Below are 14,282 nucleotides of genomic sequence, written 5' to 3'. Positions count from 1 at the left end.
GCTTTGCGATAGATGAAAAGCTGAGCACGGGAAACAGGGTATGCTACAGCAAATAAGAGTATAGTGGAGGTATCCAAGAAATGTTTCTGATACTCAAGATAAAAAGAAACTCAGTTCTTAGAGGAAGGCTTGCAGTCTGAACACGAAGTAATAGATGGTGAGGACAAACACAGATTAAAACTCATCTGGCTTTTCCCCGAGGAAAAAAAGAGGTGATGATTTTAGTTAGTTAGCATGTCAATAGATGATTCTTGTGGTCACTTTAAGGAAAATTTAGAGACAAAAAACATTTATGTACAGAAAATAATGCCCCACTCAACACATGCTCATGGCTGCAGCAAAATTTGCTCTTTGCAGATAACACTGATTCATCCAGAGGAACTGTGATTTTATCACAAGCATGTAGCTTAAAACCTATAGTCATGCACTGTGATTGAAATCTCACAAGAATCCAGCTACCTTATAAAGTAACAGCTCTTAATCCTGATGTGTCAGTAGTGCTCGTGCATGAACTGTCACACCTAGAAAGAGGTAACAAATATTCAGCACTGCAGGTTTGACTGTACTACACCAATATTTCAGACAGATTTCTTTATTACAAGAGATAAAATACCTTGAGACTTCCATGTTAAATTAATGAAGTAAACTGGTGACAGCAATGTTCAGCAAGACTTATATTCTATTTTTTTTTTTTTTTTTTTTTTTCTTAAATGACATCAGAAACAGCAGTATGCGACATTACGTGATGGCAGAGCTTCAGTTCATCCTTTGTCATTTTTTTTTTTTTTTAAATAAATAGGACAGGGGGAATGAATGAGAGAAAGAGGGGGAGAGAAAGAAAGAAAACCAAAGGGGAGAAGAGACGGTGAGAAGGGGGGGGAAGAGAGAGAAAAAAAAAAAAGAACTCCTGGGTCACCTGTATGGAGAAAAAAAAACAAACAAACAAAAAAAACAAACAGAGGAGACAGCAAACAACAAAGAGCAACATAATAATAGAGAAAACAAAGCACCATCACAATAAACTAGCTAGTCATAGATATCAATATTTACTAAATAATAAACGATATTGTGCAGCACGCAAGATAGACAGCGCACAGTGTGCTTTGAGGCAGCAGCCAAGAAAGCTTTAGTCCGTGTCTGTGAATACCCATGTGTGCATACCTGTGTGGATCAGCATGCTTGCATTCCAAAGGTTTCTCCATGTAATGATCTGCTAGGGAGTGTGGGGGGGCCACAGCCCCGTCCTCCAGGGTGTGAAGCGGGTATGGAGGAGATCAAAACTCCAGACATCCAGAGGCCCCCAGAACACAAGAGACCATGGAAGACCAACAGAGGGGCAGCCGCGCCACTGTTCCAGTAAGAGCTGAGGAGAGTCCCAGATGAGGGCTCGCCCAGCAGCCGCGGAGCAGAAGTCAGGGGGAGTTGCAGTGACGCGCCCGTGAGCTCCGCCGGCCCCCAGCTGCGCCTGAGTGACCGAGCCCCAGGCCGAGAGGCCGGGGGCACCCCACCTCCAAAGGGGCCCGAGCGAGCCCCAGGCCCCAGGCCCCGACAAGCGGCCGCCAAGGAGTGAGCCGGTGTGTACCCGGACGCCCACCCCCAGACACAAAGAACCACCAACACACCGACACCTGAGGGAGTCCGCCACCGGCAGGGGAAGTGGTGGTGGGTGGAGATAGGCCTCCAAACCTTGGAGGGCCTGAGGTGTCCCCAGAGAGGTGGCGTCTGATACCCAACCTGACATATAGACACAGACATACAGGCACACACAGACACAAACATCCATTCCCACCCTCATGCTCTCATATGCACTCACTCCACACTCAACCAACGTGGAGACAGACATAAAGAGACGCTGTACACACAATCACACTCCCCAAGCGTAGACTTATATTCTATTGCAGGGGTGTCAGACTTGTTTTAGTGTGTTCAGCCTTTTACAAAACAGCCTGGAAAATAAGTCCAGTTTCAACGTGCATCAGTTTTATGGATTTAGTCATTCTAATATCAAAGAAATGCTACTGCTGTGAATCAATGAAGCGCATTTGCATACTGTAGCTTCTCGGATTTACCACCTTACACACAATACAAAGCTTTGACCATTTGGCCGACCCATTTCCATACCTTTGACAGTCCTGGTCTACAGCTCTGCTAGTAGCTCTGCGAGGCTGCACTCAAACTTACTGGTGCTTTGAGCTAATTGCTTGCATGCTAAAATGCTGATTTTTAGATTGTGACATATTTATGTTTAATGTCTAACATTTTCTCATATGCAGTAAATTTAAATTACAGCAGAGGCTGATAGTAAAATTAGGCTGTTGTTAGTTTGGCTGATGTTACGTCATAAACCATGTTAATGGTACGAGAGTGACTTGATGATGTGCTAAATGAAAAGTCAGGTCATCAGTGTGAACAAAATTCATTTTGAGAGAAACATGACCACACTATATGGCAATCTATGCAATATTTGTCTAGGCCTATTATGCAAAACATAAACTATTAACAGCAAACCAACATTAATGCTTAATTGAAACTTGAAAAAAAAAGTTATTATGCTGGCGAGCAAACATTTCACGACTCTCAGCCTAGTTGTTGAGATGTTGCTTGCTCCGAAGCCACGGCACTACCTTGGCTAAGGATCCAAACAAAGAAAAGCAACATCAAAAGCTTCAGAATTAAAAATTTATGAAAAAGTTTTATGAAATATTTACCTTTACTTGCTCTTCATCTTCATTCTCTGTATGTGCTAATATTTCTTCTTGTATTTTTCCTTTTCGTTGTGCCACAAAAGTCCCTGTTTTAGTTCCTTTGACCCTTGATCTTTATTACAAACTAAGAAATGCAAGTCTCGGCTGTTGGAATTTTATTTAAATTTTTCTCTGACTACAAACTGTTCCCCTAACTACTAGTGCATGTTTTTGTGCAGTGATCAGAGTGTGTGTGGGTCGAAGGACATCAGGCAGATGGCCTTTTCTTCCTGTTGGTGGTGAGCAGTGGGGGCTATGTAGGTGTAAGAAGGAATGTGCAAGGACAGAGACGTCTTTGACCAGGACCAAAGTTTCTGCTTATTAGTTCACACATCTCTCCCCATGCCTGTGCCTCTCTCCTTGTTTTCCTACCTCCAGTTCTCTTCCTGGATCTTTCTTTCATCTGCATCCCAAACTTATCTCTGCACTCTCTGCCATGCCAACCAACAGACTGGGTAAATAATGTCAATGCTCGGTTACCCGTGGTGGCGGGTTTAACAACGTGAATCTGAGCCTTCATTTAGAACCACGCAGGAAGTCATATTATTCAGGTAGGCGCTGCACATTGTTAAAGAACTGTATTAATTGGCAAAGCTCCAGTAATGAAAGTAAATCCTTGTTATCTTATTGCTTCTCTGGCATATCTGAACTAAGTCTTGATTCCTTCAGATTAATATCAACATGTAGACTTGGTGTAGCAGCACAGTGGCTTTGATCCTCTCAAGCTTTATCTGCACAGTTGAACTGTCTTTTCTCCTTTGCTTTGTGAAATCCAGCAAAGCTTTGTGTGCTATCTTTTATCATCTTCAGCTCCTTTGATTTTGCATTCACATATTGTCTGGAAAATGTTATTACAGGTTGGCTCGGCTTGAGTGGTCAGGGAAAAGAACAAAAGGCAGATATGCTGTCTGTACTGTTAACATAATTGGGGCAGTTTTTAAAGTGTTGAGATGTGATTGCTGTTGGAAACGGTCATGAAACGAAAAAAGAGAGAGATGAGTGTTGTAGCCATAGCAGCAAGACGAATATTGTTTGTGTCACTTTGTGGCATGTCAGTGAAATCTCAGCTGGTTTTTCAGCATCTTAGGAAAACATGCAGTACATATGCTTGACTGAGCAACGCCACATCCAATCAAGGCCATAAATAATGCATGTTTAAAGCTTGACTCATGTTTTTGAAGTTTAAAGCGAGAGACAGAACCACCTAATGTCTTGCACTGTGGGCTGATACATGCCTGCCTAATGCAAATGTGTGCCTATGAGACTGAAATAACATAGATATTTGCATTAAATGACTTATGTAGACATCACTTATCTTTTGTTGTCATTTATAATTTAATTTGCTGCAGAAAAAAAACGATAAACTTGCTTAAAAATAATATGTAATACATTTTGTAAATAGAATATTCCAGGTGCAATGATGCATGACCTTGTGTCTTTATATGATCCTGGCAGCTGCATGAGAAAAGGCTGCAGAAGAGAGAACTGAGGTCCCCGTCTGTCACTCAGTTTGTGCCTCACTCCTGAACCAAACCTCTCTCAGAGCTATCTTTCACCCTTGGGGTATTCCCTTGATGTCTGCAGTGGCGTGGTTGATGGCCGTCATTGTTCAACTCCATTTCACATTTTGACAATTCAGCTTTCCAAGGCAAACAAACAACCATGTTTCTCTTCTGCAACGTGTGTCTTCTGTTTACTCATTTGCATTCATTTTTATTCACAAATGGTGAAGTGAAGTGAATCAAATCTGTCTGTAGAATAGAAAGGCTTTATTATGTGTTCTTATTTTTAAAAGGTGCGCTGGAGATCCTAGTGGGGTCTTTGCAGTGCAAACACTATATGCAAAGTCACACGTGACCCCTGATTACCAGCAAAGGGAAAGAGACACTGAGCCAGGAGGGAGTGGGAGAGATGTGCCGGGTAGTGCTGATTCACACAAGTTTCACCTACACTAACGGGAGCTGTCTGAGGAAAGAAAAGGAAGGGAAGGAAGTGGAGAGATAACAGGAGACGGTAGTGAGGATGAGATGGTTATTATGATTCATATGAAATAGGAAAAAAAACCTACAGCCAATCTGAAGTTGGATGGCCTGCCGAACAGACTGGAAAGGTAGAGAGAAGAGTATATCTGCAGAGGATAGAAAGGAGAATAAATATGCAGGCAGAGGAGTGTAAGGATAAAGAAAGGAGATGAGTGGGCTGAAAGCAAGTCTATTCTTCCGTCTCACCGGGGAGTCATTCACTGAAATGTTGAAAGTGCAGCAAAAGTTCCTTCCTGGTTCATACTGGGCTCAATTAAGCTTGAAAGAGAAATGCTCTGCAACCCGGGATGCAACTCCACCGCTGACCGCCACCTAAACCACAAGGCACTGGTCCTAAGGGCACATGGAGCCCCATGTTTCTCTTTCAAATTGCGCCTGGCCGGGCCCCATGTGCCAAGCTCCAGTCACCAGGTGTTTTCCCTCGAGCCTAGCTGAGGTAGATTAGGCATTTAGCTAGGCCTTCTGGGCGCCTCCTGGTGAGGTGTTTTGTGTATGTCTACCTAGAAGGAGGCCCCAGAGCAGACCCAGTACTAAAGGAGAGATTACTTCTATGGGCTAGTTTGGGAACACCCCAGTGTCCCCCCAGAAGTGGCCGGGGAGAAAGAGGTCTGGGTATCTCTGCTTAGACTGCAGCCGCTGCAGCAGAGAGGAATGGGTAGACACTCGAAAGGAAGCAACGATAAGGACTAACAAATAGTTTTTTTCTTTTTAAATATCTTAATTCTTTTGAATATTAATAACGATTATAAATCTTAAACAGTTGTCCTTGAATGAGGACAACTATTTAATATAAGCTGTTTAAACATAACCTGCTTTCACACAAAAGAGCAGGAGAATAATTTCACAACACTGTCTGAGGTTATCCTTTCTCACATAGAAAGGTTTGGGCGAGGGAGTAGCCTGGCTAAAGTGTGCAGGAGGCAGGAGACAGGAGACAGCCACTCACAAGCTGGGAATTCACCAAGACTATAACCTTGGTTTTTCTGACACCGATGCAATCAAACATTACATCGACCTCGTACTCTGGAGCTGGCAGGTTAATGTTAGAGACGACTGGATTGGACTTTTGTGTTCTCACTTGCATCTCTGCAGAATAATCTTTAGAAAAGGGTCATCGTGCAGTGAATATATGACATGGGACAGATTTATTGATTCTCTGAGTCTCTGTAATGTAGTAGAGGGATGAAACACCATTCTTTCAAAATAAATTCCCTAATTTGATGTTTTGATGGTAGTGTAAGAGAGCATTTGTCACAGGTGTTCTGCTGTGTTGAGAGTTGGTGACTGTGAAGGCCTTAGCATATGATTCACACCATTTTCACACTCATCAGACCATTCAGAGACCACTTGAGACCTGGGGATGCTCAAAGAGACCATTCCCATCAGGATAGAGATGTCTCATCACAGGATAAAGGTGATCACCCAGAAAAACTTTGTATTGACACAGCAATCCTTCTTTCCAAGCTTTCGAATAGACCAATTTTATCGTCAACATCACGGGAGGTTCTGAGCTTAATTTCTTGATTACTTTGTCTCTACTTTGTACACTTATATTTAGAATAAAAGCATGCATTGACTTTTTTCCTATAAAGTGAGATGAATAACCTTTGAAATTTCATGAATCATCCATAAAATATCAGAAAATAATGGAATTACCAACTCCATTATCAGTTTCAAATGTCTTGTCTTACAAACTTTGACAAAATCCCCCCAAAAGGGAAAATGAAACAAGCCAACAGTAAAAACAAAAAAACAAATGATTCAGTTATTAAAAATAACAATAAATGATCTTTTTTTTTTAATATGTCAAACACAAGAACTAAAGCTCAATATAAATAAATGAATACAAGACCAAAGATTGGACCTGGCAGGCCAGCATGCAGACCAAGAATCACCTGTGTCGTCTGAAGTCTTTTATGTGTTGTTTTTACAGTCTTTACAGTCCCAGCTAGTTTCAAAAGTAGACATGGTGATAGCTTAATCTGCTTGAGTCGACCACTGAACCTTTAGTGGTTTAAGACTTATTTTGATAGGTGCATATTTGTGTGAGTACTGAGTACAGTATTTTGTCCCTTTGCTGCTTTAGATGGATGGCTGACTGCTCCAGTGAGTGTTAAAGGTTGGGTTCTTCTGTGGGAGAGATATGATCAACCAGTTTCAAAACAATCTGATAAGAGCCTTCTGACCAACACAGGGGACGCTGCCGGTCATGGTGTGTGAGCGTGTATTTCTGTGTGTGTTATAAAGGCTGAGGGTGTAAGCTCAGATGCCCAGCTGCTGCAAAGGTAAAGGTTGTGAAATGAACACAAGAGACAGGAAGCCTCAGACAGCCCAGTGACCGAACATGAGATTTATCATGACCTGCGAACCTGGAAAAGCTTGTCCTGCTCCGAATGCCACTTATTACTCTGTGTGTGTGTGTATTTGTCCGTATGATAGGCCGTGTGTGCTTGTGTGTGTGGACTAACTCCTTGATATTTTTCCCCCTAGCTCCATCAAGAGGATTGCACCTCTTCATATCTAGCCTTGAATACCCCCTCACTCTAAAAGTCTGTGAAAAAGAGGCTTTTTGTCTACGTTTGTTTCCTGAGTTTAATGGATTGGAATAATGGGATAAAACTGCTGGTGTCTCATGAATCAGGTTTTCTGTCTCACAGACCGGACAGGGTTATTGCATATGGCCCCGATTTGTTGACCATGCTTTTGTGTGTGTCGTGCTTCGCATTTTGGGATACTGTTTATTAATGGGTACATAGTCCTTACTGCTTTTAACGATGATGCGCCCTATAAGTTCTAGACTTTATGTGGTCGTGATTGAATAGCATGCAATTGCTGCTTGGCAGATAGTTTGACAAATCTGCTCTCAACAGTCGACATTTTTTGTCTTGGATTCATTATTCACTTTCATGTTAAGAATTAATGTGTCTTGTCTTAGAAGTGACAAAACTCTGTGATTTTATTCCGATAGATTTTATTTTTTAAGACCGTCAAAAAATGGTTGGGAATTGGGTTTATAGCTTTAAAAACATGTTTTTATAGGTTGCTGTGTCTGTATATATGGCTTTCATGTTTGTGAAACAGATCCAGGCTTGTCAGACTCCAAAACATATCAGTTTAATATTGTGAAGAAAGAATTTAACGCATTGGAAAGCCATCACTGTAGCACCGAATCTTTTATCTTTTGTTTCTTTCTCAACTAGTGTTATGTCACAACAAAAGTTTAGGGTTTAGTTTTTTTGGGTTTTTTTTTTTTTTACCTCAATGGTTTTAAATATAAGAGCAGAACACCATCTATCAGCAATCAATTCAAATTTGTCCAAACTGTAATACTCACCTGTGTGTGTCCTGCTGTGTGTGTGTTTTTAGCTGCGGGGCGGCCTTCGTGGCCGGGATGCCACTGTGTGCCATGCCAGTCCACAGTGGACGGTGAGGGGCAGGAGGAGGGCACTGAGTGTAGGAGACTGAGAGGGGGTGGCCCGAATCAAACAGGAGAAATGAACCTCTGCTGGAATGAGATCAAACGCAAATCGCACAATATCCGGTAAGTTAGCACTCACGCTGGTTTTCACAGAGGTCAAAGCCATTTGGAAAAGCCTGGAACCATCTGTATGGATGATTGTCTCAAAGAAGCATGCCGTATGTACCTGGGAACAGAGGCTGACTGCAGACTTTTTGGGTGAAATGAACCCGTCTTGATTGCTCGCAGTTGACATTCTCAGCTCTATGGTAACAAAATTGCTGATTGCCCTTCTGTATCTGCTAGTTTTTCTCAAAAGATATAAACATGCTTTTTTCAAGGCGCAGATGATTGTAAGCTGCATCCAATCAGCTTTTTTTTTATGGAACTGTTTCACCATCATCACAGTCCAAACACATCTTGGCATGCTGAGATTCACTCAGTTTAACTTAATGTTTCTAAAGCCAGTTGAAGCACTGATGGAAAGAACGAAAAAGGCAAAGCTTATTCCTGTCCTCTTTATAAGCACTTTAGAGATGCACACTGAAGTAATAATGTAATGTTGGAGTGGCTTTTGGCTTTACAACATCTATACATAGAATTTGTTTGTGCAGCATCTATTAATAATAACCCAGAGTTTTAAAGTCGCACCCTTATTTATGGCTGTTGTCATTTTGTGGTTATATCCCTGTGGGGAAAACAACAAGTTCACATGCAGCCCATCACACAGTAGCACCGGAGCTAATGTGATATCCATTTACACTGTTCTTTGCTTGTTTCCCATTTTCCACCTAATGATTCTTCATGTTGCTATTCACTGTGTTCAGGTAATTAAAAGCATTGTCTGATAATGTGCTGTCACACAATAACACATTTCACGTCTCTTTCCAGTCAGCTTATTAATTATTCATATAATATAGGTTAATGCTGTCCGGGCTTGCTGTATGATTTTTATATCTTCCATTCAACTGGCATCCTGTTTAGACAATTGGCCCCTTAATTGCTTACTTGACCCTGATGTATCTAAGAAGGGGGAGGAGGAGGTTAAGGAAGGATAGTTGTTAAATTGGGTAGGACAGTTTCCCCTGCAGTCCTGTGTAATGAGATCACTATGGATGGCCTGCAGTGGCTGTTTATATCCGAGCAACACTCTGACTTCATCAGGCTGAGAGAGGAAGAGAGGAATACAGGACGACGTCGATGCGGGGAGGAGGAGAGAGATAGAGAACGGGTATTAAATCTTCACACGAGAGAGATGCTATGTAGGAAAAGGGGAGTGGCAAGAGGGAAAGAATGAATGAATGAGGAAGAGCTTTGCCGAAGAGCTGTCTAACCTTGAGGGTGAGTGCTGTCCAGATGAAACGCCTGACTGCGTTCAGTGCCAGCGGCTGGACAAGAGCAGACAACTGGCTTTATAATGGCCTGTCTGGCACTGATTGACAGGTGGTTGAGGCTTTGTTCTAATAAAGTCACGAGAGCTTCCTTCTTTTGTTTAAAGTCTCCTGCATTATCCTTTATAGTATACTGTACCTAGACTGAACTAATTGAAACTTTCCCTGTTGTACTGCAGTATTATTTTCTGAAGTCTGGCTAACAGCTCAGTGAGGTTGTAATTAAGCACTGTAGTGCTTTGAGCTAAGTGCTCTCAGTGACAAATGTGCGCCTTTGCAGTTGAGGTAAGCAGGTGGAAGGTTAACAGGTTTTCCAAAGTAAGCATACTGGCCTTTCCTTCCTTCCATTGGAGAAAATACATTTAAACATGCCTAAAATGCCATATAGGCGCATTTCCAGTTAAAAGGAACGACAGAGTCTGTATTACGTGAGACTGCGTTTGTACAAACACAGCTGGCTTTTGAACAGGATGCTGGGATTTGAATCTCATCACAGATCAGGTTTCAGCTTGAATCATTTCCACTCACTGTGTGGTAAGGATTATGAAATGATTATGATTTTGATTAAAATACGTCTTTTTAAAACTTTGAGGGTGGTAGACAACTCTTTTTTTTCACCCATGATTTCTAAGATGCCGATGTCTCTAAAGATGATACTGCCAGTACACATATTATTCTATTTTTATATTTCACACGCAGCATCTGCGTTGGCCAACTTGTTGATAACAGCTTGAGGTTACAACCTTTTCCTTGGAAGGGAGGTTATTTCTTGTGAATCACTGGATCTGTTGTGCTTCACTTTGCCTTTGTTGTTACTGCTTCTTTTTATTGCTTTTCCTTTCGGGTATGTTCTTTTCCTTGTCTTTCTTTCTTTGTCTGTTTTCCCTCCGTTGTCTCCCTCACTCGCATTAGCATTGCCTGTTTAGTTCTGTGTTCAGTTTCGTCCAGCTGCTCTCCTCGTGTTCTTTTCAGTCCATCCTTTTTGCTTGCCTATGTGCATCTCCGGTGCTCCTAGTTTTCTGTTTTGCTTTCCTTTGCAGCTCCTTCTAGGTTTTCATATTTGGATTTGTGTGCATTAACTAACCTTTTCTTCTGTGTTTGAGTCCCTAAACTTTGTGACACAGGAAAGTAAATTCGCTGCTTATAGAAATTGAAAATGGCATTGCTATCCAGGTATTTGAAGTGATGGTAGAGCTACTTGATTGACAGTAGATGACTTCAGTTCATTCTCGTCAAACCATTTAATACATTTTGAGATATTTCTGTTAGATCAAAGTCAACACCTGACCAACACAGACACCCTTACAGCGATGCCCCAAACTCCTGAGTAGATGGGGAAAAGCAGCTTTTCAAAATTTGCTGATTGCCCTGTATGCTCAGAGAATTAAACAAATTAAGATAAGGAGTAAACAGTGTAACAAAATGCATTCTCTAACAGACGGCAGTGGCACTGTGAATTTATCAGCATGACACAGTGTCGCTCAGCTAATTGGACTCAGTGCTGATAACAGAAGGTTAGGGGTTTGATCACTTTTTTGGCGTCTTACATAGAAAATTGGCAAAATCATTACACCATGAGCCACTCCACTCACACTCACCCTCACCAGCTGTGTAGCATGTGCTATTGACTACAAAATAGCACTTTGATGCCTTTGGCAAAATATGTAGACATGCTGTTTTTATTGCTTATATCAAGTTGTGGTTTAATGTCTTATGCAGCACTGAGATAATAGCCCCAAACAAGTGGACCACAGCATTGTATTGCACTGTGTCTATCATAATCACTGCTAACTGATTATGAATACATATATAAAAGAGACATTTATTACTCCAACCATATTGGTGAGACTATTCAGCCATCTGTAACTATTATATAAGAAAATACAGTATGAGAGTGTAGGAGGTTTCAGTGAATTTATGCTATTTTTCTCAGACTGGTTTATAAAGGGATCAGTTGTTCTTTTAGCTCTTTTGTAATTTATTCAGTGGACAATCAGAGAATTACCTTTGATTCCTTTTTCATTTCTCAGTTGTGTCCATTCGACTGGATGCCTTTAATAAATTTGAAAAATCGAGAAAAGGGGGCTTATTTTGCCTTTATTGAGCCATGATATCGCTGAATGAAGCATCTTTTAAAACTGTGAGAGAGAAAAAATGCTAGGCTTGTGCAGCTGTCACATTCCATCTGTCTTTGTAGTTGAACGATCCATTTCAAAGTGAAAATTAATCCAACTAATCCGTGTGTGTTTCTGAAGCTATTATGTCTGTTTGTGATGGTGCTTCTACAGCACTTTGAAAGAAATGGTAATAATGGGCATGTGTGTAATTGACTGACTCTCCTTATATCTTATACTTTATCAGGGTTCTCAGAGGATGAATCTGACTGGCTTTTGGCTTTTACTCTATGCCACTATCCTGTTTATAGCTGTTAGTGAGTGCAGTTCTATTCAGTCCCATTAAACCTGGTTCAGACATCCATGTTTGATTCAGACTATTTACAGACGATAAAATGGGTTGCTAGAATAGCTGTATACTTTGAATGATTGCTTTTTGTCTATTTAAAACCTCTTAGTCTTACTCATCTGCCCCACTGCAAGATTGCTGGCAATCTGACCAAGGCAACAAGTCCTCCAAGTAAACAGTCTTATTAGTTTTTGTTCCTACCATTGAGTGGAGTGTTTCCATTTAATAGAGTGTACACAGTTTACCTTAAAAGGCTGTTGAAATAGAGGTGGAACAAAACAACACCCAACTTTTGATTAGGTTTGAGTTTCATCTCACAGCCCTTGCTGTTCACGTATGTTTTCACTAATTGTTTGGATAAATTTAGACCTGAAATCCACTCGATTATCGGATTAGGGTTGGAGAAGTTGGAGAGTCAAAGAAACTGAATTGCTGGTTAAATCAGGATTGGATGTTGAACTGCTGACCTTATGAGAAAAGACAACGGGCTTAACAATCTTAGCCATGAACAGTGACAATTTCTAATGATTCTTTCAGAACAGGAACAAAATAATGTGTAATGTGACATGGCACTAAGAATCTCCTCAGCCGTGGCATTTATCAATTTAAATGTCATTAGGTGGCACATCAGCCTTTTTCCCTTATCAAGATTTTTGTAAAGAGTGAAAAAGATTCATGGATTTAACAGTTTTGGAAAACAAAGGAAGCTTAACATTTAAATGTTCTGCCCATTTTATGTTTGTGTGATTTATTTTACCTAAAATCTTAGAGTTTGTGCAAAGGTCACTGGTTTAAATAGAATTATTTAACATGGCTTCTAGAAGCATCTTAACTATACCACATAACCCCTTCTGTAGAACCAGCTCCCAGTTTGGATTTGGGAGACAGACACCCTCTCTACTTTTAACATTAAAGGCTTAAAGTGTTCCTTTTTGATATAGCATATAGTTAGGGCCGGATCAGGTGACCCTGGACCCTCCCTTAGTTGCACTGCAATAGACACAGGCTGCTGGAGGCTTCCCATAATGGACTGAGTGTTCTTTCTTCACTCACCTTTTTTCACTCTCTGTGTTTATACACCACTCTGCATTAAATCTTAAGTTCTTATTAGTCTCTGGCTCTCTTCCACAATGTGTCTTTTGTCTTGTTTTCCTGCCCTCACCTCATTCTAGTTGTGGCAGATGACTGCGCCTCCCTGAGCCTGGTTACTGTTTCTTCCTGGTAGGAGGGAGTTTTTACTTTTACTACGCCCTCTCTATTGAGTTCAACTGAAAAGTGTAATAACAATTAAATAACACCTGTTTTCGTGAACAAACTAGTTGGTCATTTTAGTGTGGGAGGACAGTTTCAATCATGGCGTTTTTCCAGTGAGGCTGGAGCTACCGCATCCTATTTTTGCATACTGTTGTAGTCAGACAAAAATAGGCTGTTGCTGAATCATCACAGTTCACTTGCAGGTATGACTTTGCTTCCTCCAAACAGACTTTCTGCCATAGTTTAGTTGATTAGTGTTAACCATATTGATAACAATAACAAGCATTGTTAAGGTTCAGGCTGTGGCACGTAGGGACATGCCCACTGTTATTCACTGCAGGGAATGCCCACAGGGGTTCGTGTGGGTAGCTCAGTGGCATGCTATGAATTTATTTGCCGCATGGCTCAGATAACTGCAGAGAGCCAACCACCTACGCTCAGCGTCTGTCTGAGGGCAAAGGGAGACCTCTGAGTCTGTTTTTGTCTTCATCTTTGTTATTATGACAACACCTCTATCTCTATTCACATCTATCACGTCTACCAGTGTCCTCCTAATTCAAGATATCTTTTATTTCCATTTACTTTGAATTTTTGTACATTTTCCTCTTGCAGATCTCACCTTGTTCTGCTGGTGCTATATTTTTTCTTGTACTATCCTCCACCTCCACATCATCCTATGCTTACTAGCAATTCTAGAGACGGTCTGCCTTTGGTTATTTGTGCCCCACTTTTCCTACATCACCCACAGGAAAAGCTACAGTATGATCCCCGCAGGGCTTATTTAGCTCCAATTACATGTTAATGATAATTAAATTGTTCAAGGCTGGGTGAAAACCTATTCTTCTGTAGTTGCTAGTGACAGGGCCTGATGTATGTGGCACTCTTTTGGGAATTTTAGCCATCAATCATTTAGTCACTCGAAGGAGTGGAT

The 14,282-nt window shown here is 41.2% G+C and overlaps 1 protein-coding gene and 1 long non-coding RNA gene across 10 annotated transcripts in view; one reads left to right on the top strand and one right to left on the bottom strand.

Moving 5' to 3' along the window:
- Positions 1 to 14,282, top strand: part of drp2 (dystrophin related protein 2) — a 180,991-nt gene that overhangs the window by 96,515 nt on the left and 70,194 nt on the right. For 3 of the 5 annotated variants that reach the window (XM_085243843.1, XM_085243866.1, XM_085243875.1), the window contains exon 3: positions 8,153 to 8,327. In XM_085243843.1, coding sequence (XP_085099969.1) covers positions 8,281 to 8,327 — 47 coding nt within the window. In that variant the 5' untranslated portion in view covers positions 8,153 to 8,280. Of the gene's footprint in view, positions 1 to 3,133; positions 3,296 to 7,800; positions 8,328 to 14,282 lie in introns of those variants that run through there. The other 2 variants (XM_085243852.1, XM_085243860.1) reach the window with 2 other exon arrangements.
- Positions 1 to 14,282, bottom strand: part of LOC146582527 (uncharacterized) — a 30,066-nt gene that overhangs the window by 4,019 nt on the left and 11,765 nt on the right. For 3 of the 5 annotated variants that reach the window (XR_014888207.1, XR_014888210.1, XR_014888204.1), the window contains 4 exons: positions 8,121 to 8,288; positions 4,813 to 4,872; positions 614 to 4,709; positions 460 to 521 (listed from right to left, as the gene is read on the bottom strand). This is a non-coding gene — a long non-coding RNA (uncharacterized LOC146582527). Of the gene's footprint in view, positions 1 to 459; positions 522 to 613; positions 4,710 to 4,812; positions 4,873 to 8,120; positions 8,292 to 14,282 lie in introns of all 5 variants that reach the window. The other 2 variants (XR_014888209.1, XR_014888205.1) reach the window with 1 other exon arrangement.

The sequence above is a fragment of the Mchenga conophoros genome, linkage group LG2 (genome assembly GCF_057382185.1).
Source record: "Mchenga conophoros isolate Kocher_MC1m ecotype Shallow Benthic linkage group LG2, M_conophoros_male_GT1.1, whole genome shotgun sequence".
NCBI classification, from domain to species: domain Eukaryota; kingdom Metazoa; phylum Chordata; class Actinopteri; order Cichliformes; family Cichlidae; genus Mchenga; species Mchenga conophoros.
Note: the sequence above shows the minus strand (reverse complement) of the source record. Positions and strands in the feature narration are given on the sequence as shown.